Genomic DNA, 24,788 nt, shown 5'->3' on the forward strand with positions numbered 1-24,788 from the left:
GAATATGCCAATAATTAAAAGTCAGTCAATAATTTTTCCAACATTGAGATCTCTAATGCAGTTTACAAAACAGCTGTTCTGTTTTGTTCAGTTAGTGTGCGATTTCTCATTTCTCACATACAATGCAAAGTTAAAATTTCGATTTTGCTAGACGAGTGAGCACAACTTTAATCATACTAGGGCATGCAGTACTTGGAGATTGTGGCACAACCAAAATGCAATAAACTTGTGATCTTTGAATGCTGGCTTGGAAGACAGCGACCAGGTCTGCAATGACTCGGAGTCGTTAAAAGCGAGGTTTAAAGAGGGATATTGTGGGTTTGGGGAGCTCTAAGTTCTTGTCTAGCAGAGCAGTGTGGGGAAATGACTTACTTGGAAAAAAGTCAAACTACACTTTTTGTTGTAGATTTTTCTGTTGTGTACAGTCAGCTGACTTGTGCTTCTGCTGCTGCTGCTGTTTCTGAGGTTTCCTCTCTTTGTGAATTCACCAAACTACATTCTACAACACGTACCCCAACATGAGCCATCTTCTCCAAGCAGGTCCTGTTACTCTGGAAGTTATACTTCCATCATTAAACTCTCTGTTGCAGAATTCTCTCATCTCATCTCTCATCGTTGCATCCAAGAGTTTACATTTCAAGTTCATCAGATTCCACTGGCAGTCCTAAACTTGGAAAAGAAACTCTCATCTTCCTCTCCTGTCCTCTCTTTCTTACATCTTCCTGATCACATATTATCATTTATTCTTCCCTGGGAAAGCTAGCACAAAAACAGTTGTGTCACATTTGTCCAGCCATTTGAAAGGCTGAATTTCAAATTAACTGTCACTTGTAAAAAGAAAAAAAAGTTTCTGTTTATGCTTCCTCTTCATCTCCAAGGCTAGATAGATAATCAAGTACTGCGAACACAGATGTATTGACATCTGGATCATGCACACTTCTCAGTGATGAGACAGAAAACAGGATGTGTGCAGGTGGGCTCATTTAGTAGCTGAAACATCAGAGCCATTGAATTAGTTAGTTTATTACTCTAGTGTGAATGAGTCATCACGTTAAAGATTAGTTTTCACTTTTTGTCAGATTTGATCACTATCAACTCAAATTTGCCCAAAGTATGACATGATTATTGCTTTCACAGTAAACATCAAACATTACTTTAACTGTTTGTTCATCAGTCCTCTGTGCAAAGGCCTATGACCTGAATGAGGAAGTGAATCTAATCATCTTTGCACAATATGAAAGGAACTTAAAAGTTGCAGGGCTGCGGCCAGTGTTTGAGCCACTTTGAAAATGTAACTTCACTGCAGTCTTCATACAGCCATAGAGGGGTTTAGATAGGAATCTGTACTGTGCGCACACACAAATTTGCATACAGCTACAGCTATTTTAGGCAGATTCTTCTTTGTTGTTAGCGCACCGCTGCCTTGAGCAGCAAGGCCCCAGAAAGTGGAGCAGCACAATAGCTTTGATGTTGTGATGTCTGCAGGGTGTTGTACTGTAAGAGCTGCAGCCAGTATACTGAGAGAGACAGGGACACATATATGTATGTGTGTGTATATATATGTATATATATATATGTGTGTGTATGTGTATAAGACTTTCCAACAGCACAGATTACTGCTGAAGACAAAACCTGAACTGACACACTGCAAATGCTCAGAGCTAAACGTGTCGACGGCAGTTCACACAGGGAGAGTGGCACAAAAGTTAAAGACAGAGTGGACTGACAGTAATACTGCAGATATACTATATTGTTAGCACCAGCTATAAGAGATGTTGTTTCCCTTCTTGGGTTGCTGACTCATAGCATGGAAAATTCATTCCAGTGGTAAAAAAGGTCTGATGAAATCCTGAATGCATATTTTATTCATCTCAGAAAGAAAAACCAGCTCGCACAGCAGTGATTCAATCTCTGCTCTTATGCAAAATGCCATTACCGAGCAGTTATTGTGCTAAATTTAAATTCCACCTCCCTCTGGTTTGCCAATTTATCAGCAAAAGAGAGGATCAAAGTGCTAATTATGTTTCATGCCTCATCTTTATTTATTTATTTTTAATGTGTATCGCATCTAAAATACTTCCCTCTCCTCTGCATATGTGTTTTTTTTTAAATACCTGTGTTTCCTCTCGTCTGACAGCTTTGCTGTTCTGCTGTTCATGACAGATCAGACGAGTCACGCCAGAAGAGTAAATCTTGCGCGAGCACACAGGAAGCTTGGCACTTGGAACGTAACGCTTTGACTTTGCAGGTTAGGGTGCACAAATGTGACGGAGCCAGGTGCCAGTTAATTGAAGGATCACTGCAAAACGCTTATGAACAGCAATCACTGGCTCACACGCTGAGCAGATCTTCAAGAAACAGATAAATCTGTGTGGGAGAGAGGCGAGGTAAGAAAAGCCAAAGACCAAAGTGAAAGACTTTGAGTTGGACAAGCATCTTATTAACCCTTAGCTGACCTGAGACCCAGAGGAAAAGCGCCTAATGGGCACATTCTCTGTGCTTTTAAGAGAAGAAAATAAATAGGAGGCATACACGGGTGTTTCTGGGGCATAATTAGTCTTCACTCCTGCAAACATTTAGCAGCATGAATGAATAATTCATGTGTTTATCATTACACACTCATTAATCTGACCTTAGACACTCAAGATGACTTATTAACTCAATCCCAAAAAAGCATGCGCAAAAGCTAACTTTATAGTTTCTGTGATGCAATTTTATGTTAAAGTCATTTAGACTATCAGGGTTACATCATTCAGCTTTCTGCTGTGCGTAAAGATCGGGACTCTTTCTGCTGCATGCCTCGTTTTGAGTTCAGCATCAGAGGATTCTGGGAGAAAAGATGCAGCAATAATGCACCAGAGCCGGTCGCTGTCACTGTTTATGTTGCATCCTGTCGCCTATGGGTGCAGTCATCATTGTCAAGGTTACATTACTCAAAGTCACTGAGGGGTGAAAGCATTTCTGACCTTGGCCTGTTTACAGCTTCAGCTTCAGAGCCCGGCCAGAGCTGTTATAACGCTAAAGAAAATCATCTTTGTACGCAGAGGCAAGGCTGAAATGAGTGAGCGCCCTTTGCACTTGTATATAATCCCCATACACCAATCACTGTGCTCTGCAAATTGCACCATTTCTGTGGAAGCGACAGAAGGACAGGATTCCCGAGCAGCTCTCCGAGATTTCTCTGTCTGTCCCTGTCAGCTTGAATTTGCCGTAGCTCTGGCTGGGTGCATTCAGACCCAGGACGATGGCATTTCGAGTGCACGCGTGTGCATGAGTGTGTGCTGTCAAGGTAAATTCAGAAGCATCTTATTTATTCATGACATTCCTGCAGTTGTGCGCATGCGCAGGTGTAATGTGTGCAAGTGTGTGTGTGTCAGTCAGGAAAAACTTGTTTTCATGTCACCCACTCAATCTTCTTCTCCCCGTCTCTTCCGCTTTTCTGCTCAAGCCTCCTTTAGCTCAAGAGCCTCATTTATTCATGCTTCTGGGCCCTTGATGCCATTTTCAGCTGGCAGCCGAGCACTCCTTTTTAAAAATTAACAGAAGTCAGTCGAGTTAACCGAAATAAATTCAACACGTCATTGTCCTGCTGGGTCCGGTGCGGAATTCAAGCGTGCACCAAAATGCAAGACAGCATTGGTGTGGATAACAAGCTATAACCTGAGAGAATGTCATTAAAACATGGGCAGCAGAGCAGGGTGTGAATGGTCTTTGAAGTCTTGGTCTTCATCTTGTTTGAATAGATTCTAGTCCTGCAGGTTTTTAGTTTCTTCCCACTGCCTCGCTCTGTCACTTTGAAGTAAGGAGAAGAGTTGGTATTGTTTCCGTTATTCCAGTGTTATCCTGGTGCTTTTATTTTCACAGATACTTTTCTCTTTACTGGATCAAAGTGTTTGCTCTTTGATGCTGTTTTTTTGTTCGAGTCAGGCACATTGTCTCGCAACGAGCATCCCTTATCCCGAGGGTTTAAGTGAGGGATACCACGGCGGTGACTGGTGACTCACAAAAACCCCAAAACAACAAAAAAACTTGCTGTTTGACACTATTTGATGACTTATCAATATTTTGTTCCGCTCAAAAAAGAATTAAAGACTGTGGATGGCGGGGAACCCCGTGTTTGCAGAGTGTGCTGCTGGCAGGCTGTCCGTCCAGTGACAGGTGATGCGGCATCTGGTAATTTACATGTGGGGATATCGTCTTCAGTTAGCTTCAGTAAGGAAGGGGGAGTAGCAGGCTGTGTTCATTGGATTTGTTAAGAAAAAGCCTGGACAGTAAAATATCAACACAAATCAAGAATTGCCAATTTACAATTCATACATGCTGCTACTGTTATTACTGATTATTTGGAAAATTGTCTGTTTAGCCCATCAGACTGTGGTCAGGTTAGTCCCTGCCCAGGTAACCTTTATATAGGAAACACAGGTAACAAATTCTTCAAAAACCACCTACGACACTCATATTTGAAACAAGCCACTTTAAGCCATCTTCTTCTCTGATTGGCTGCCCCCCTTGAAAGGAAGGCTTAAGGAAGTGGTAGGAGGTTGCTGTACACCCAGCCAGAGGTTTCCTGACAGAGATGACCATATTGGGGATAAAGAACTGTCTGAAACAGTGTTCAGGAGCACTCTTATGACTAAACGTTTGGCTAACAGGAATTATTTGCACATATTGTGTTCATTATTTAAAGCTATAGCCATAATATCTTGATGCACGAGCAATCATCCAGTTAAGGAAATCCCCCAAAACTGATTCCTTTCTTCTGGACACAGTATTTTCAGTGGAACAGTTTGTCCCTCATCAAAGAGACTCCTTCAGTCATAGCTGACTGCAGGTTTCCCCAATCTTATAAACAGTACATCTGCATAATGACTGAAACCAGCACTACTAACAATGGGCTGTGAGTTCAGTTTCTTTATGGTGAAAGATGTAGCCTTGATTCAGAGATGGTCTTTCCCTTTTAAATGGCCTCCCTGACTCCAAACCAGCGTTCCTCCCTTCCAGGATATGCACATCCTCATCAAGGAAAGCGTGGCCACTAGGGTGGAATTGATAAGGATTTAACGATTCTGATTCCATTATCGATTCTCATTGGCTCCACTTTCAGAGTCACCACCATCTCTAAGCAGCGTATCAAAGACGTTACATTCATGCAAATTAATTTCATGCTGAGTGTTCAAATGCTTGTGAATTTTGTTGGTTTCCTCTCTTTGTTGTGATTAGTGACGGGGTCATTACACAAAAAAGTAATTATTGCACATATTACACAGAACACTTTTCTTAAAAGTAATGCAGCACATTCCCAAAAGTTGATTCTGATCATCTGGATGTAGCGTTTTTAGTGGGAGAAATGTTTTGTCGCTCATCTAAGTGACTACTTCAGTCTCAGCTGACTGTAGGTTTCCCCAATCTTATAAACACATGGCAAACATATGTTTCTACCTGTAGTACTCACACTTTTATGTGAAATAAGTCAAATAAAGACACACACAGCTTCAAGATCAAACACACTTGGTCAGTGTTGTCAGTGAGATTGGTCTATTGTTGAGGTTGGGTTCGTCCTGTAATCTCTTATGAACTACCTTCACTGCTTCAGCGACTGGAACACAAGTAAAGATAGATGTAACATAATATGAGACCATTGTTTCCTCCATAATTGCATCTCTCATCTTCTCAACAAAATCCAAAGTGTTGTGGATGTGGTGTTCAGAGCTGCCTACCAACAGGTTGAGGATCGAAGCCAGAAACTTTGAGGTGTTATAGGTAACTGAGTTGATCGTAGAGACAAATGGTCTTAAAGGTGCACCCTGTTTATGTATCTTCGGTAAACCATACAGACTTGGTGTAGCTTCCCCTGTGGTATGAGATCTGGTCATTGTCTGAAAAAGCCATTTGAATGAGTGACAAAACATTTCTCCCACTGAAAAATCCCACTGAATTTTTGCTATAGCCATAATGTAACTGTAATTTTTTTCTAAACTGTTTAATATCTGTCTTTATGCTAAGCTGTTATAATAACCTCCAGGCTGCAATGCTGCACTTAGACTTGAGATAATCTATCGTCTCATCTATTATCAACAGGGCAAATAAGCCAAATGTCAGCCTATTCCTTCATATAATATCCCATCAGCATTTCCCCCACCATCATGTATGATACACGCTTATCTGCACCATATGCTGCCTCCACTCACACACTCTAAAAGCCAAGACTTTTCCCTCTTTTCTCCACTGCTCCTCTTTTCTGACGCAGCTCTTTCACAAGGGCCTTAAGGCCTGATCCACTAATTTTAGCTTGGCGAGGAGGCAAAGACACAGATGGGACTCTTCTTGTTAATCTCATTTGCAAGTCTAAATTGTTTCTGTTTCTCTCCTGTGTTTTTCCATTTATCGCCTTTTACCGGCACCTTGATTGATATTGTGCAGATACGGAGCACGTGACCTGGAAATGATCGTAAACAGTGCATCATCACGCTCAGTGCTATTTACAGTGTGCATGTGTTTCTGTGCATGTGTGTGCATGTGTGTGCGTGTGCGTGTGTGTGTGTGTGTGTGTTTGAGGAAAAGAGGGAAAGAAGGACGACCTAGGGGGCTGTGATAACACGATCAGATAGGAGAGCAGGCAAACCCAACCTAACACTGGAGGCCACACACACACACACACACACACACACACACACACACACACACACACACACACACACACACACGTATTACAGTCCTGCCTCATTAAGAACATGGGCAGATGCTGGACTAGTGCTTGATTACATTTGGATTAGACCATTAGTGAAATGCAGGATTAGAAGACAGAGTTGTTGTCTTGTTCACCATAATTATCTCACTTAAATCCTCCGATTTTACAGTTAAAGGAAAGTTTGACATTAGACGTCCAAATTGCTTGAAAATGACTTTCTTCTTCCTGCGCTGACAATATTTTCACCCTCCTGACCCACTGAGTGTTTTACATGATAAAGACTCAGCCGCTGTCATCAGTGGTTCAATTTTTTTTGCTTGTGACTAATGAAACATAAAGCCTCTTGAATTTATTTCCTCAGGACAAATCCATTCATATAATGGATTTCATTCATATCATTAACGCAGAAATATTTTTCAATGTGCTCGTGTGCAATGCTGTCCTTTGTCGACTATAGAGCTGACGCCTAAACATGTGATGTGGACACATTATTTGTTACAGTGTCATCATCGAGTTTCTTACTGGAGAAACTTATTATGTTGCACATCTAAACAAGTAATCACATAATGTGAAAAATATGTTCAGAAAAAAGGCAAGAGTGTTTTTATTACATGTTTATTACAGAATTAATTATTTTATGGGTGTATATATAATATTTATTGCCGGTTTTTGGATGTGATTGAGGATGTTGCACACATCAAATACTTCTAGTTATTGTTTTATAACGTCTCTGTCTGATGGTGGCAGTTTATGATAGATGTTTTTGCTCTGATTTTTAGTGGTTTCTGATATCTAGATTAGAGGGGTTAAGAAGGGAAATGTCTACGTCCAGTCACAAGCTAAAGCAATGACACCACAAACTAGAAAGAAGAGAAAGAGGGGCGAAGCTGCTTTGGGATTAACTCTGGAGCTGATAAACTCTCTGCTCCCCACATATGACCAACTCACCCTGTTTCTCTCTTCTTTGTTTTAATGTCTCCTCCAGTGAGCAGAGTATCTGCCAGGCGCGGGCCTCTGTCATGGTCTACGATGACACCAGCAAGAAGTGGGTGCCCATCAAGCCTGGCCAGCAGGGATTCAGCCGCATCAACATCTACCACAACACTGCCAACAATACCTTCAGAGTGGTGGGAGTCAAACTGCAGGACCAGCAGGTAAGAAGTGCAGATGCTGGAGGTAAACTTGTTGCTGTGGGAGGATTGCAAATAGTCTGGATTGTGACTTGACTATACTGAAGGAGAGTGAGTGAACCAATGAAGTCTTAAAAATTTCTTCAGTCAAAGTCTGTGTGTGTGCGTGCTTCAAACCTCGTGAAATCTTAAAGCTCACCCGCCTCCGCTGTGACTTGAGTGAAATCTTCTTCACCGTCTGTCAGCCTCTCCAACGGCAACAGCTCATTAGCACTCGGCTCTTTTGCACCGCCGCAGACGTGTTTGGCGATAAGACGCGGAACACATGTAAACAGCGGGGTTATCAAGCACAGCAGTAATCAAAAACTGACAACTACAAAGATGTCTGAAAGTGGCAGAAAACCTACAAAGATTCAGAAAATGAAAATGGAGATTAAATAGCCAAAGGGATAACTTTTTCTTTTTTGGGGGGTGGTGGAATCTGGAGGATCGGAGCCTAAACCAGCTGCCATAGGACGAGCGGCTGGGGTATACCCTGGACAGGTTGTCAGGCTTTTGCAGGGCTATCAAGTATCATTTCAAAAGTTAAATATTAAACAACTCATTTAAAAAAAGGTTAACTAACAGAACCTATGCCAGCCAGCTGATTGCATTAAGACACTAAGACTTTGACTGCTGAAGTTCAAACTGAATCAGTGTGCAACATAATGGTGACGAAAGGTAATTTAAGTGATTCTGAATATGACATGGCTATTGGTGCCAGATGGGCTGGTCTGTGTATTTCAGAAACGGCTGATTTACTCTGACAATTATCTCTAGTTCACAGTGAATGATCAGGAAGAGGAAAGAGGAAAAAAAATGGCGGTTCTCTGGGTGAAATGTGTTGTTGATGCCGCAGGTCAGACCAGAGTGGTCACTGTTTTGAGCTGAATGAAGCAAACTAAGATGACAAACTAGTGAAGGAAATAAAAACACCTGAGGAAATAACCTACAAAATAAAACAGGAAATAACACGACAAACAATACACCTTTTTCCCTCGCTGTGTGTTTATACACCTCTCTGCATTTAATTATTAGTTATTATTAATCTCTGGCTCTCTTCCACAGCACGTCTTTGTGCCGTATTCTTCCCCACGCTCCCAACTGGCTGCCCCTCCCTGAGCCTGGTTCTGCTGGAGGTTTCTTCCTGTTAAAAGGGAGTTTTTCTTTTCCACTGTTGCCAAAGCACGTGCTCATTGGGGGTCATATGATAGTTGGGGTTTTCTTTATTTTCTTTGTATTTTTTTAGGGTTGAGACTTTACAATATAAAGTGCCTTAAGGCAGTTGTCGCTGTGATTTTGCGCTATAGAAATAAAACTTAATCGAATAAACTCACTCAGTTGGATATAAAATCACACAGCAGGGACTAAGTATTAAAGAGAACACGATACAGATGTCTTCTCTTCAGATGTTACTGTTACTGTGAATTTTGGAATTAAACTCAAAAGAATTGCCCAGAGCTTAAAGAGTTAAGTAGATGTCAGTGGGTAGCTGTGGAAAAACAAGATATAAACGACAGCATTTTTTCACAGCTGTGTTTCTTCTAAGTTACAGCTCATGATGTAAGCAACATAAAAATGAGAAACACAATGACTATTACAAGCTGTGCTGCTCTCAGACACAAAAATGTTTTATCTTTACAGTGGCGCAAAACACAGCGCACTCAGAATCCACAAATCCTTCCAAACAATGCAAGTTATGACCGTGTTGTATGTCTATGGGCGCGCTGCCATCTGTGGATTTAAATCATTTTTCAGATAAAAAAAAAAAAAGAGAGAAATAACCTTGAAAAATAAAAACTCTCCGATAAAAGCGAAATACTTTCCAGTTTTTTCCTAACTGATGACTGCCTTTCCTGCATTCTCCTCTTGTCCTTCAAAGGTGGTCATCAACTACTCAATAGTGAAGGGTCTCAAGTACAACCAGGCCACACCAACCTTCCACCAGTGGAGGGACGCCAGGCAGGTCTATGGCCTCAACTTCGCCAGCAAGGAGGAGGCCACCACCTTCTCCAATGCTATGCTCTTTGCCCTCAATGTCCTCAGTGCTCAGGATGGAGGTGCGTTTTCCCACAGTACAAGACGCACACATGCACACACACTTGAGAAATGGAGGATGTCTTCTTATTTCATTTTATTACTCGATAGTTAGCTCCACTTTATTTCTCTCAGATAAGCACTCGGCACTTTTAATTCACAAAACTGGGCTGAACATGTGTGACTTAACACGGCGGGCAAAATGGTTAAAATGGGTTCAAATGTCATGTCATCATGGGTATGTGAGATTAGCTCTCTCTGAACTTTCCATGAACCAGCAGAGATGATAACCACTCCCTTACATTCTTTATGTACACGTGTAGAGTGATAGTGTGATGCAAATTAGTGTCAAGCAAAATTCAGAGTGTAGCTCTGAACAGTGGGCTGCTTAACTGCTGAAAGCTGCTGGATCATAGCCCATAAGAGTGGGCGATATAGTGGCAAAGTCATATCACAATATTTCAAGAAAATGTGTGACATTTCAGAAGATATAGGAAAGAAATACTGAATGCTTTATTGATGTTTGTAGTAATTTTAAAAAGAGCAACTTTTTCACTAAGTTGCTGCATATTTCCTTATTTTAAGTGTGAATCTATTGAAATGTGAACACAAAAGTAGCCTAGGTTGTGTTTAACCTTGAAATTTCAAAGTAAAAGTGTAAAATGACTGCTTAACACTTTAACAATAATAATAACTAAAGTTAACCTTGTAACTCTTCAGGAGCCTGTATGATTGGGTTGGGCTTTTTAATCAGCTGCTTAAAGCCTTGTTTGGCGGGCGTGGTTTGTGGCGCGGCTGAGGTGGAGGCTGACACACCTGAGGTGCATCAGCTCATCACGCCTCCCCTGCATATAAGAGTGAAATGGGTCCTGAATGAATGTTTTTCCATTACATGTGGCTGCGAACTGAAAAGCTGCAGCCGGGAACCGTAAGAAACAAGCAACTGAGAATAAAGAAAGAAGTATGCTGAAAAGCATTGAAGTGTGGTCTTTACTGCCACGCCTTGCTTTTCTATCACATTGATAGAAAAGCAAGTATTGATACTTTGTATCTATCCTCTAAGTTCAGTATGTAGCCCACTCAACTGTGTTAAATAAATTGTTTTTTCATGAAATTAAAAAATATACCTCAAACATGCCCCTTTTTGTATTCACTTTTATTTATTGCCTAAAGCACATTTAAACAACAGAAACTGGCCTGAAGTGATTCCAGGTCTCCTACAAACCCAGTTTCAAAATACATTAAAAGTTCAAAGGTGTGTTTTGTTGTGTTAGCTAATTATTTTTGAAATTAAAAGTCACACTGATATAGTGGTCATTAAATGAGAAGCTGCTTTCCTCTTATATAAGCTGCCTTTATAGGTTGAAAGTATTAGTATCGGTATTGGCAATACTGACCCTGTATTCACTTGGTCACATATCATCAGCTGTTCCTATTATCTCCTCCTTTGTACCCTCCTTGCATTCAGGGTGTTTTTGCCTCGTGTGCTGAAACACTCTTTCCATTTCCATCTTTAACAGATTTCCCTGAAATATTTTGCAGAGCACTGCGATTCACTGGAAGTTGTTGAAGTAGCTCCCTTTTATGTAATAAATTGTCATCCGAGCTCTCAGATACACTTCGGCACTTCGGATATTGCAGTATATTTTTATTTCACATAGAAATTTCCACCTGTATCATTGCAGAGAATGCGATATAGCACAGACCTAACAACCGTAGACTCAGCAACGGACAGTTCAGTCAAGCTGAAATAAAAGATGTGCAGGTCTGAGACTCATGGTGAAATTACAGAAGAGGCAGGAAAGGTTTCCTGCGGGAAGTGATCTAAAAATAGTAGCCATACTTGAAGTTGTCTGGATATCACAGAAGGTTGACTCTGTTCATCTGGATGCAGAGTCTTCAGCAGGAGAAACGACAGTTTGCATATTAGCGATCATGAAGCTGACCCCGTGGCTCATTGATAGTTTTGGTTGGAATGCAGCTGCACTGTTTATAAGGTTGGGGCTGAGCCTAAATTAGTCACTTGGAGCATTGATAAAATATTTGTCACACTGAAAACTTTCTCAGTGTCTTTCAAGGGGCAATAGAGACTCTAACATCACCACATCAATCTGTCATGACATCACTTCACTGGGGGCTTAGCAATAAGATTAATTCTTTAATCTATTATAGATCAAAGATAGAGCTATCTGACATGCAGACAGACACAAATGTAATTATTTAATTAATATAAGCTGCATTTCATTGTGATCCCCACCAGGGCTTGCTGGGACACATCAGTGGAAACAGAGCTGTCGTCAGTGTTATTGGTTCCATCTGTGTTTTTCCTGCTGTAAGCCAAAACGTCTGCAAAAGGTTCTATTTAAAGACTTCAGCAGCGAGTATACATACAAGACAGGCAACCTCAATCCTCCAGAGTTCTGTGTATATGTGTGTGAGAAGAGAGACAGACAAATGTAAACTGAGGAGCGACTGAGAGGCAGAGTGACTGTCACAGCTTGCCAGTTATTACTCCAGCAGCAGCAGCGGCGGCGGCGGCGTGCTTCCCCCTCCAGTCCCCTCCAGCCTCTTAATTAGAGTGAGTCATTGAGAAGATCTCCCTTGGGCCCCGTTCTAGAGAGCAGATCTTTTCATCTGCCTAATAACATGGGATGGGGAACAAAGAGGCTCGAGTGACAGCAGCCAAACGCAAGTGCACAAACACGTTGGGGAAGCATGTGCACATCTGACAGATAGAGAGACTGATAGCATCTCAGTGCTACCAGCTTGCCATGATACAGCGCTCACAAAGGTTGTATCATAACACACACAGATCAACTTTTATATTTACGCACAAGTGCGTGATCAAGGGGGAGAATTAGGAAATTAGTTTATTCCGGTATGTTGTTTCCTATTTTTATTTCTCAGCATGGCACAGGACCTGATTTTTGCATATCCATGCTCTCCAGCTGATTACATAAGACACGTTCACACTTTGTAAAGCTGAAACCAGAACATGGGTGTTCCTTGCTTGTGCCTAACACCCTCTAGTGGTAAGGAAGTCAAAACCTGACCTTTTGTCCTTAAAATTGCTTTCACCTTTAGAGAGGAAATATTACATGATGTAGGATATAAAACTGAGGAGAGGATCAAAAAGGAACATATGAAACAGCCGAGCACTGTTTATTCTTATTGCTTTGAAGGCCTATTTTCTCTGGGTTTTACAGAAAGATGTAACCTGTCACTTGTAAAAAGTGATCACTGTGTAAAAGTGATAACCAAAAGTGCCAAATGAACTCATATTTTGGAAGTAAGATAGGTCATTAATGGAATAAAACAAAAATATGATTGTTTAACATTTCATAAAATGGTATTAGCCAAAATAAGCCATTTTTAAGACCTACATGTAAGACCTGACAGGTGACAAAATAAAGGGAATATTTAAACTCTCGACTCTCTATAAATAGGAGTCGTCTATTCCAGGAAGACATACAGAAAAGGATGCGAGTCATATGCTGTGGTCAGCATCCAGCCACCCAACTGAACACCTGCATTAACACTGTAAACTTTGGGGGTCACTGACCTCTCAGGCCCACCAGAGAAATCCTTGTATGATATGAAACTATTGATTGATCAACTATTGATTAAAGGGAATCACTGGAGGATGGTTTTGCACTCATCCACTAGACCTTCAGAGACTTAGCAAATCAATGCTGGGAAGTGCTGACGATGTTCTGGTGGCAGGTGGGGACGCAACTGCTTACAGAGGGCACTGGCACTGTTGTTGTTCTGGAGCTTATTAGAGCACCGGCCATTTGCTATCTTGTCACATGACACCCAAACACCAACTAAAGAATAAACTTTTGTTACTTATGTGACAAAAAAAACACTTTTGTTACTTAGTAACTCTTTATCCCCGCCCCCCACATGTTTGAGCCTTGATGTAAACCTGGAGTGCACGTGGATCATCTCGCTGTAATATTTGTGTGGCTAAGCAGCACTAGGCTGTGTAGCCTAGAGACAAAGTCGACCTTTTGAAACATTAAGCAGATATTCTCGCTGTGCTGCTGCCGCTCCTGGTGTTAGTTTCAAGAAGATGACAGATGATACTGTTGGTGAGGTAGGATGGGAGGAGGAGGGAAAGGCAGGCAGGTGAGGTGTGTGAGAGAGAGAGAGATAGTGAGGGAGATGATGAATGGAGAAGAAAAGGAGGAGGGAGAGGAAGAGGAGCTGAAGGCAAGAGATGGTTAGGAGGGAGTGGGTCTGTCAGTGCCTCTGTGTTTGCTGCAGCCGGTTTCTCTTCTTCAGCATGTCGTGTAGGTAAAAAAAACTGTGTGTGCAAACATCTGCATGACAATTCTGATTTTGAGTTTGTGTGTGTAGTTTTTGTGTGTTTAATGGCTATTATTGTGTTATTATAATCCAGTAAATGGCAGAGTCAGTCAGGAATCATTAGCTGAATAAGGTAAACAAACTCAAATGGAACATATATTGAAATATTTAAACCAGTTAAAGCAGTGCAATACTCTGTTGTAGAGCGTGGCCTTTTTCAAACATGTAGAATAGCTTTTGTGTTAGTAACCCCTCCCTAAACCTGGTTCTGCTGGAGGTTTCTTCCTGTTAAAAGGGGGTTTTCCTTCCCACTGTCACCAAGTGCTTGCTCACAGGGTGTTGTCTGATTGTTGGGTTTTTTCTGTATGTAGGGTCTTTGCGTTACAATATAAAGCACATTAAGGCAACTGTTGTTGTGATTTGCTGCTGTATAAATAAAATTGAATTGAATTGAACTTGGCAGGCTCTGTTACTCACTCATCTAGTAGAAATAAATCCAACTAAACATCTCTTTTGAGTCCTCTATCCTCTATCAGTCGATAGGGTCGTTTTTCTCTTCAATACATTCTGAAATCAACATTTTACTTTTGCAGTGATAGTGTCATGGCACTTGGCCCACGACCCAGTTTTTTATGTATTTTAGTTTTATTCTTGGATTATTGTATGTTCTCAGTGTCATCATCACCAGTGTGTGAATGTGTGTGTGAATGGGTGGATGACTGGATATGTAAAGCGCTTTGGGGTCCTTAGGGACTAGTAAAGCGCTATATAAATACAGGCCATTTGCCAATTTGTCAACCAAAAACTGCTGGTTTGAGGTTCAGTTCAATTCAATGCTGTAAAGGTCCAAAGCTCTCGATTTACATATTGATCTACGTCCCTACCCTTACCTATGGTCATTAACTCTGGGTAGTGACCAAAAGAACGAGATCGCAGAAATGAACTGCATCTGAAGGGCAGCTGGCCTCTCTTTTAGAGGACATCGAAAGGAGTTCAGCAGGTCACTATAATACACATAAAGCTCTGTCTGTGTGCTGGTTTGGTTGTCTGCCAGCTCCTTCCCTGAAGGTTCTTATCTACATCAGATATTGTGATGTCTTCATGTTGCCTAGCAACTACATAGCAGTCAGCTAAAGTAACCTGTTTTTAGCATTTATGAACCTGTAACACCTTATAGAAGCACCATATGATTTTTATATCATTACAGTAACATCTCACTTATAGCTTTAAAACTTCAGGTATATATTATGATGCCGTCAGGTTGCCCATCAGCCACTTAGCATTGGGCTAAAATTGTTTACATTGTTTGCTTATATGACACGTGATAAAAATGCATTTTAATTTCACATGCAACACCACAAACAGGCCAAGCATGCACGGGCATTTATTAGTAAATTAAATTTTGTTGGGTCTAAACCTGTTCTGGACAAAACCTGGATTCTAAAAATATAACATTAGGATCTAAGATGAAACACCATGCATGTGTGTAGGACAGGTGTCTGATAGCAGCCATGACTCAAAGCTTTTGCCATCGTTGTATTTTTGGGTTTCTGTTACTTGATCAATAGCAGCCATTAGCACCATCAGCCAGAGTCTATTCCATTAGAGGTGTGAGCAGTGGAGAGAATCGTCAGTGAGCAGTGACCCTGAAAACAGGCTGACTATGTAGAGCCATAAAACTGTTATGTAAGGGACATCTTTACGTAGACAAAAGGGAACATGGTCTATAGAGTTTTATGCCTATTTCAAACACTTTTAAAACTCTTGATTAGATTTAAAGGGAAGTGATCATAAATCAACCAAAAAGTAACCAAAAAAACACCACAAGATTCCTCCTTACTTACTTCCTTAATCCAGAGGAATTCAGTCATGAGAACATCCTTGACATTGACATCTGATTTAATTGTAAACCCCAAGTTGAAGTCTTATCATGTGTTCAATTAATTGCATTTCCTTTCTGGCTCTATCTGCAGATCTCACTTATGGTAGTAAAAGGATTAGATACCAAAAGCCTTGTAGCTCAGACAATAATGACTCTCGCATACAGTATATTTGATTTTGAGCCTCATCCACCAAAGGAGATGCCACAATGGTTTATTTTTACTGAGTTTGTAACCACAGCTGACAGAATTTCCTCTGTTCTCAGTTAGGTTCATCTGTTTAGAAAGAGCAGCTCAGACACTCTCCAGACCTCGCTCAGCCGCTCAGCCGCTCTGTTTCTAGTTTTGGTGATTCATAAACCCGTCGGCAAGTTGTATTTCACCCCAGAAGTACTCGTGGGGCTCTGGCTGACATTTGTTTGTGCGCTTGCATGTGTTTGTGCTCATATTGACATTTGTGTGAATTTAAAAATTTAAGAGAAGGCCGCTCTCAGATGTCGCCTCACTGCAGCATTACGAATCAAATGACTTGTCTCTAAAAGAGCGCAGGAGTAAACAGAAGGACAGCGTTGCAGCAGGACATCTTCTGCTCCCCTTCAACAGTAAAAGTGCATGAATGAGTTTAAGCTCATTTACATGAAGTCGGGGATTATCATGCTTTTCACTGCACATTACTTATTATGGAAATGAGACAACATAATGATCAGTCGCTGTTACGTTCCTTGTGATTTTATAGTTAATTATCTTGACTGGCACTAATTTTAACTGACATAATAGTGCTGATAATGAAACATTAAGGTCAACTTCACTCTATTTGTGTCTTTTTCTTTCTTTCTGTTTTCATTTGCATCTTTAGGTCCAGCTCTCCAGCGCCAAGTCCAGAATGGACCGACTTCAGATGAGATAGAAGCTCAGAGAGCAAGGTATCATTTAAAAAAGACGTTTTCTCCTTCTTTGCAAGGCAGTCTATGTAACATGAACCCCTGTTAGCAGATTATTTATTTGTTTATTTTTAAGCCCACCTTGTCTGGCAGCTTTTGCAATCAGAAAAATGATCTGAATGAACTGTGGTGCCAAAAAAGTGGGAGAAAATTAGTATCTTGTCATCCATGAGAAGAATATTTTTAGTGAAGGATCACAGGCTCTTGTGAACTGAAGCAAAACTCATCCCTCCCCTCCTCTTACTGTCCTCTGTATAACTCCTACCTTCCAGTGGGTCACAATGATAAAGACTGAAAGTTTTACAGTAATGGCTAAAACACAAGTAGTCCCCGTTTTCTAAATCATCGTGGCAGATTAAAATATACAAAGTAGTGGATAAGCAGTATTCAAAATGACCCTTAAGGCCATTTCCACAGTTTACACTGTGGCTTGCCTTTCTTCCACTGCGCCTGCTGTTCCTCTCTCCACTTCAGAGACGGACTCGGACACAACGAGGTCTTTGTTGCTGTTTTTAAACTTATTTCAGCTCCGCCTGCTGGTTCATCTAAATGCCGAATGCCAGTACTTAAGAGAACAAATATGAAGGGAATTATGGCTCTGTCTGATCCCCATGTCGGATGAACTGTTCCTCTGCCACAAAGGATTATGTCTGCGATTGTGAGGGGAGATTGCGTGCGTTTGCGTCCTGGTCAGCGGAAGCAAATTAATTTCAGAGAACCGTTGTTTACTAAGCACCTCTGCTCCTGCTGTGCGCACGCTGCTGTCACATCAGACAGGTTGCTGCCTCAGATGTCACATCGCATATCTCCTCAAATCAAAGACAGAGATGTAATGAGATAGGTGGGATAAAGATCGAGGAGAAAAGTGATGTTGGCTTGGATGAATGAGGAGCAGGAGATGGGCACACTGCATGATATAAGACACAAAAACTTGTTTACTTACTAAAACGCAGGTGAAGAACAAATCAGGAATGATCTGATAGTTCAGGAGGCATTCATCAGCACCTTCATAATTAGCCCTAATCAAGGGCTGTACAGTAGATGATTATTTATTAAAGACCCAGCTGGAAGATAATTCTGGCTCATTGGGTAATAATTATTTAATAATTATCTGTCAATATAATATAGCTCTTCACTTTCTTTATGAGTCATTAATTAATAACTAATACAAAGCCATTCATGTGTCTTATTAAGCAGATCTCAGTGGATCCTCATTACCTCGCTATTGCCTCAAATAAAGTGAATGCTTAGTAGTAATTCATTTGTTCCTCTGGAAAGTGCAGAGCAATTAAGTTATTGGGGGATTATTTGTGAAATCAGGTATTTCTGAGTCGATTTTTTTAGTAAGCAAGCAGGTTTTTGTGTCCATCTTTGTTAAGTGTTACCATGTTGGGATGTGAATTCAAACCTCTGACTCACGGTGACAGCATGCGAGAAAAACTCACCATCTGCTAGAGCTTGAGTGCAGTTCGTACAGTGGTCTCATTAGACTTTATACTAAACAACAGCAATTAAGGTAGTGACTTTTAGTTAAAACTCCAAAGAAAAACATGTTTCAAATAATTACACTATTTTTTGTGTTGTTTTGCCTCATTTCCAATGTGATTCCAAAGAGCTCACCTGGGCCACGCACTGTTTCCTATGCCCAGAGTTACCAAATGAAAACAGACAGACACTAACAAAGACTCAATGGCAGGGAAGGACTATTTATACACACATTATGTAATCATAGGAAGCGGACACATCAGGTTAATGAGACACGGCTGGAACCAATCAAGGTAATTACACATGAGAAGTAAAAGAGACACAAACTAACAAAGTAAACCAGGAAGAAACTAACTAAATACTGAGCCACTAACTAACTCATACACACACACACAGCAATACTGGGGGTGGTGGGAGAAATAAACCAAAATACAGGGAATCAGATATAAGCAACAAACTCTAAACGCTAACAGAAACTACCTTTCCAGTTTAACAATAGCTAAACACCAAGTATCCTTAAAAACTAAACATCATCATATAGAAACCAACAAGAAAATGCATATTATGTAGATGAGAATACAAAACTTAATAGGAACTCAAAATCCTGGAATGATAATGAAACAAACATGAAACTAAACTATAAATAAATTTTAAAAAAAGAAACTATAGTAGAACCCATCCCATAATCTAAATGTTATAGAAGAATACCAAACTCCAAACCCAGGGGCTGTGACAGAAACTACCTGACACAAACGATGATTATGACTTAAGAAGAAATATCCCAAAAGAACATGTGGAGCTTTAATATCTGATAAATATTGGATCAAGCAGTTGGAACATTTGAAATCAAAACCTAATGCCGATCCTAGCGCATCTTTGAGGCAAGTGGACATTTCTCTGTCTATTACTGTGCGATGGTTTTCTGAACTTTTCCTGTAGGTGGGTAAATTGTCAGATTTTAGGACAAGATTTGACATGTTTGATATTAAGTGAGCAGCTGTGATCCTTCTTGTCTCTGCAGGCAAATGATGGAGCAACAGCAGCAGCAGATGCAGGCACACATGGAGCGGGAGCGACGGTCCTCCAACTCAGGTACTCACACGAAGTGCACAGGTCAGCTAAAGTTCAGCTGGTAAAAATAGTTCTTTCATTCAATTTAAAAATGGTCCGCGTCTTCGCCTAAGTGCATCTGAACCCGCACAGGTGTAAGTGCGGATAAATATTGCACAAAGCGACTGAGTTTCAATCACTCGCTGCACTTTTCCTCTAGGTTCTCCTTTCCAAGGCCATCCTGCTGTGCTCTCCGTTGCCCCACCAGTAGTACCTCCACCGGTGATCATGGGCGGCCCACCTCCTCCTCCACCACCGCCAGGCCCGCCGCCACCGTCAGCAGGGGCGCCGCAACCTCCTCTCCCTCCTCCACTGCCCTTAGGCGGAGGAAGCCACGGGGATGAGACCTCTGCGCCGACAGGTCTTGCGGCTATGATTGCTGGAGCCAAACTACGCCGTGTTCAAAGAGTGAGGCAACACTTTATGATGTTTGGGTGAAATTTCTGTAAACCATGCGGGATATAGCTGGATTATCTCCTTCAGATTTGACTGACATACTTTAAAATGTTCATGATTTGCACATATCAGGGAGTAACCCACAGTTGTCGTTTTTTTTCCTCTGCTTTCTTCAGCCTGATGACAGCTCTTCAGGTGCCAAAAATGAAGCTAACCGAACAAGTGGGGGGAGTGGAGGACTGATGGAGGAGATGAATGCTCTGTTGGCACGAAGGTCAGATCAATACAGGCCGAAGGTCTTTTTCTCTCACATACTGTTGCTATATTAGATACAACTGGTCACTGAAATCTTTAGTTTTTTGTTTAGCTCATTCTGGAATTTCAATGAAATTCCTTTTTCTCACTTGAGGCTTCTTCTTTCCTCCAGAAGGAAAGCAGCTTCAGAGAAGCCCGAAGACAGCCAAAATGTAAGTGTGTGCGAAACGGAGATGGTTTGCAATTCATGAAGCTGAGCACTGCTCGCTCTGTGATTTACGGTGATAATTAGGGTAACGGTTTAGGCAGGGATCAGGATAATGTTGATGCTGATTATATAAGGGTGATAATGATCATTGTTATCATTTGTGTTGTGATGGAAACATCGAGAAATGATGATAAAAGCTCAGTAATAATCATTAATCACAAGGAAATCAGATTAAAGAAGCCTGGTTTCACACAGGTGAGACTGATATTTGCAGAATATTCTGCATCAAACAGCTGGCTCGCTAACGAGGATAATAGCATTTGTGGTATTGTGAGTGATGCTTACCGATTTCATTGTGCTTCTCTAGGATGACCCAAATTCTCCGTCGCCCAGCACTCGGAGTGGACAGAACGCAACGGGTGAGAAAACTAAACGCAGTTACGTCTGTGAAGGTTCTCAGTCATCCAGGTCATTGTAGTCAAAGGAGCTTGCAAAGAAAAGCGTCTGGACTTCTTTAACCCTGGAGAAACCATGGGGTCAAATTTGACCCCATGGTTTCCCTAGTAAACCAATGGGGTCGGATCTGACCCCATGGGTTCTCCAGGGTTAAGTTGCTTGAAGACGTTTCACCTCTCATCCGAGAAGCTTCTTCAGTTCTAAGGTCATATGGTGGGGAGTCCCAGATTTAAACCTAGTGGGAGTGTCCCCCCACAGAGGGACGAAAGGACCCCCTGATGATCCTCTAATCGCCTGAGCCTAGGTGAAGAAGCTTCTCGGATGAGAGGTGAAACGTCTTCAAGCAACTTAAAGAAGTCCAGACGCTTTTCTTTGCAAGCTCCTTTGACTAAACGCAGTTACAAACCACATTTGAAACACATGAAAAAGGTGTGGGATGGAAAAGTAAAAATATTAGAAGCAGATCCACAAACATTTCTAAGAGAAAGAAAAAAATAACTTTTAACATGTACAGAAGTTTGGAATTAAGTTTTTTTTTGTTTTTAAATAGACACTCACCACTTCATTAGTTACACCAGTACTGGGTTTGATCTCCTTTTGCCTTCAGAACTGAAGGTGCTGAACACGGTGCTGATATCGACATGATACTAACAAATCATTACAGCATGTTTAACATCACTTTATTGTCACGGAGCTATTTTGGTTTTATTTAGGTGTGGTATCATCGTTTCTCATGATAGTAGAACTATTACAAGTTTTTAAAAATCCTGATAGCAAATGGGATTTCAGAGCAATGATAAATCCAGAAATGCATGTATGACTTTTTTTCTCTCTCGTTTTTTTATCTGATCTTTTTCCTTTGTCGTCTAGACGGAGCAAAGAAGCCCTGGGACCGAGCAAACTCTGCAGACAGGGCAATGGCGTCGAGGTGAGAAAGGGAATCCCCGCTGTTTGTCACTGTGGAGCAATACAGTAACAGCTAGTGTGACAGAGAATTATTTTGTGTTACGCAGAGCACGACCTGCGGGGAGTGGTGGCGACACAGACTCGTTAGACCTCGATAGAATGAAACAGGTAAAGAAAGCATTACCCAGCAAAATGTTTTGCTATTTTGTTAAAAGTATAAGCTCGTTTCCACGGTAAAGCAATCAATTGGTGATGTTTTACGAGTTACCCGTTTGTGCTTCAACAGGAAATATTGGAAGAGGTGTTTCGTGAATTGCACAAAGTGAAGGACGAAATCATCGATGGTAGGTTGGTTTAATCTTCTCTTGAAAACCTGAGGAGGATCATTTTCTCTCTCCTAATTCATGTTAATGAATATTTAAAAGGAAGCCTATCCAGCGGAATTGTGGGAGTTTGATAGTTATACACATGTGTAACCACTAGGTTGCACTAGATTCACAGAAAAGTACAAATGGATTTAAAACATCAAACTCTACAAAAGCAGTATCATGAATATTTGAATTTGTTACTTGCACAAGAAAAAGATGAATCCCTTTAAGACATTATAATAATAATAATAATAATAACTATTAGTACTATTTTTGTTGTCGTTATGTGCTAATCTGTTTAATATTATCCCAATAAGTTTACCATTGCTCACCAAGAGGATATACATTGCTAAATTGCACATCAACTCTTAAATAGCCTACATGCATAATATTTAACATTTGACATTTAGTGACATCAGCACATTTATTAAATAATATCTAGAGAATGTTATAATAAAAGTCTCAGTAGACAATAACAGTGTTGATTAACTAAAAGGTTTTCTAAGTACAATGTAAGAACACATGCATGACAGATTGAAGGTATGTTGGCTATAAGATTATTATAGTATACTAAGATTAAGTGAAAATTTAAACTGGAGGCAAAGAAAATTAATTTTAGTTAAGTGGGGAAAAATTAGCTGAAATCGTATTCTGTACTTACAAAACTACTTATGAACTACTACTGTACTTACAAAATAAAATAAGATACAGAGGAAAAATAAAATAGTTTTAGTATCAGGAGACTTTGCGGCAATTTTTTTTCACAGCTTTGATGTGTCCGTGGTAAACAAAAAAAAAAAAAAACTTCTTGTGTCTGTATAGCAGAATCTATTCTGCAACTTCTTAATTAACTTCTTCATTTTTCTCATGAATTACAAACAAAATTAAGACTAAAACTAATAAGCAGATTATCAATACATTAACATACCAAAAACAATTCTATACAAGTACCATATCATTGTATATCATATAAAGCATTGTAATAAAAACCTAGCAAAAATACAACATAATAATGGTAATTGAATAAACACTGGCTTCTGTGTTTTTAGGAATAAAAGAGCAGCTGAGAGCAGCTTCTTCTGTTAGTTTAACTATCTAAAAATCCACTACATATGGCATTCAGTACACAAATAGGCCAAAGTATTCACAATAATAACAATGGTGAAATATCCCACAGAATAATTACATTCAAAAAATATATTGATGTAAGTAAAATCACTAAGTAACTTTTTATGTTTTACTTTGTTTGGCAATGTTAAAGTGTTAAAGTCTGTAGTGTAGCTGTGCAAGAGCAACAACACAGGATGAGTAGAAAATGATCAGATTTACTCAAAGATGTGTAAAGGTGTCCAGTGGTGAAGATGTGTTGGGAAATGTAACCTGTACTAATATTTTAAGCTTAACAAATTAAAAAACTAATTTAAAAAGGTAGAAATGAAATTAATGCACATATGAGTTTTGAATTGTATCAGTTTTGCTATTTTTGTGCAGGTTATTGCTCACAGTAGCGCTGCATGTGTCTGACAGTATACATCAGTTTTGTCAGGAAGCAAAAATAAACCACACTGATGATGTAGAGCTCTCAAATATGACACACTTTTTTCTCTCTCCTTACAGCCATTAGACATGAACTCAGTCGAGTTAGCACAACATAATCTTTCAGCGCGACCCCCCTCCCAGACGTGAGCCACCTTTTTTTTCAAACCATTGCTCCTGCAGCAGCTGCTGGGGCCCTAAAGAAGAAGAGGAGGAGGAGGCGGAGTCAGGACGGGAGGCCCAAACTGTGACATCTACTCATCACGTTCAGCTGCGGTGTTGAAGCACTGGTGCAAACGTTGCTGTAACACCTCAGACGTGTCTGTGTAACATTTGATTTGTTTGTTTCTGAGAGGAATACGTGAATGGGGCGCACTCTCGCACCAGTTGCTCTCATTTCTTTGTCTGTTTGTTTGCCCAGTTCTCTCCTCTGTCTTTGGTCCAAAGGATATTTGATGCTATGATTTTAATTGCTTTACTTTTTCACAGATTTTTTAAATCGTCATTACTGTCACTTTCATTATTATTCCTATCATTCTTATGATTGTAAGCGTGATGTCAGTAATGAGTAATAGTAGTAGGGTAGTAGGGGCAATGGTAATAATGAGGAAATAATAATGAGAATATGATAGTAATGATAATGTGGATATAATATTGCACATCACTTTATGTCAGTGTTTTAAATTTTATATCGGTTGTTTTCATTTTGTTGTTTTCTTTGTTTTTTTTAGATGCATTTGCGAGATCATCCTCTTTTTTCTCTTCACCTGATATAAAATATTTTTTAAAGATTTTTTATCCTTTTCACAGTTATGTGTGGAACCATGGCAGAAAAAAAACAAGACAAAACATAAAAAACAGACCTTGAACTGAAACCAATGTTGGAGTAAACACAAATTTTGGATATTGCAATCTTATGAAATCCAAAAAAATAAACACTAAAAAAAGAGAAAATAATAAAAATAATTAAATACACCCGAGTATTTGTGATCATGTTGTTAATGAAATGTTTATTGGCTGCAAGGATATGGTGAAGTATTGT

General features: G+C 40.2%; 1 protein-coding gene across 5 annotated transcripts in view; it reads left to right on the forward strand.

Moving 5' to 3' along the window:
* Positions 1-24,457, forward strand: part of evlb (Enah/Vasp-like b) — a 49,146-nt gene extending 24,689 nt beyond the window's left edge. For 4 of the 5 annotated variants that reach the window (XM_026142443.1, XM_026142440.1, XM_026142442.1 and 1 more), the window contains exons 2-13: positions 7,674-7,842; positions 9,740-9,917; positions 16,942-17,008; positions 19,533-19,603; positions 19,782-20,029; positions 20,194-20,291; positions 20,445-20,484; positions 20,848-20,899; positions 21,807-21,864; positions 21,950-22,010; positions 22,129-22,186; positions 23,828-24,457. In XM_026142443.1, the coding sequence (XP_025998228.1) occupies positions 7,674-7,842; positions 9,740-9,917; positions 16,942-17,008; positions 19,533-19,603; positions 19,782-20,029; positions 20,194-20,291; positions 20,445-20,484; positions 20,848-20,899; positions 21,807-21,864; positions 21,950-22,010; positions 22,129-22,186; positions 23,828-23,865 (1,138 nt within the window). In that variant the 3' untranslated portion in view covers positions 23,866-24,457. The remainder of the gene's footprint in view (positions 1-7,673; positions 7,843-9,739; positions 9,918-16,941; positions 17,009-19,532; positions 19,604-19,781; positions 20,030-20,193; positions 20,292-20,444; positions 20,485-20,847; positions 20,900-21,806; positions 21,865-21,949; positions 22,011-22,128; positions 22,187-23,827) is intronic. The other variant, XM_026142441.1, reaches the window with a different exon arrangement.
* The last annotated feature ends 331 nt before the right edge of the window (positions 24,458-24,788 follow it).

Source organism: Astatotilapia calliptera, chromosome 15 (assembly GCF_900246225.1).
Source record: "Astatotilapia calliptera chromosome 15, fAstCal1.2, whole genome shotgun sequence".
Classification (NCBI taxonomy): Eukaryota; Metazoa; Chordata; class Actinopteri; order Cichliformes; family Cichlidae; genus Astatotilapia; species Astatotilapia calliptera.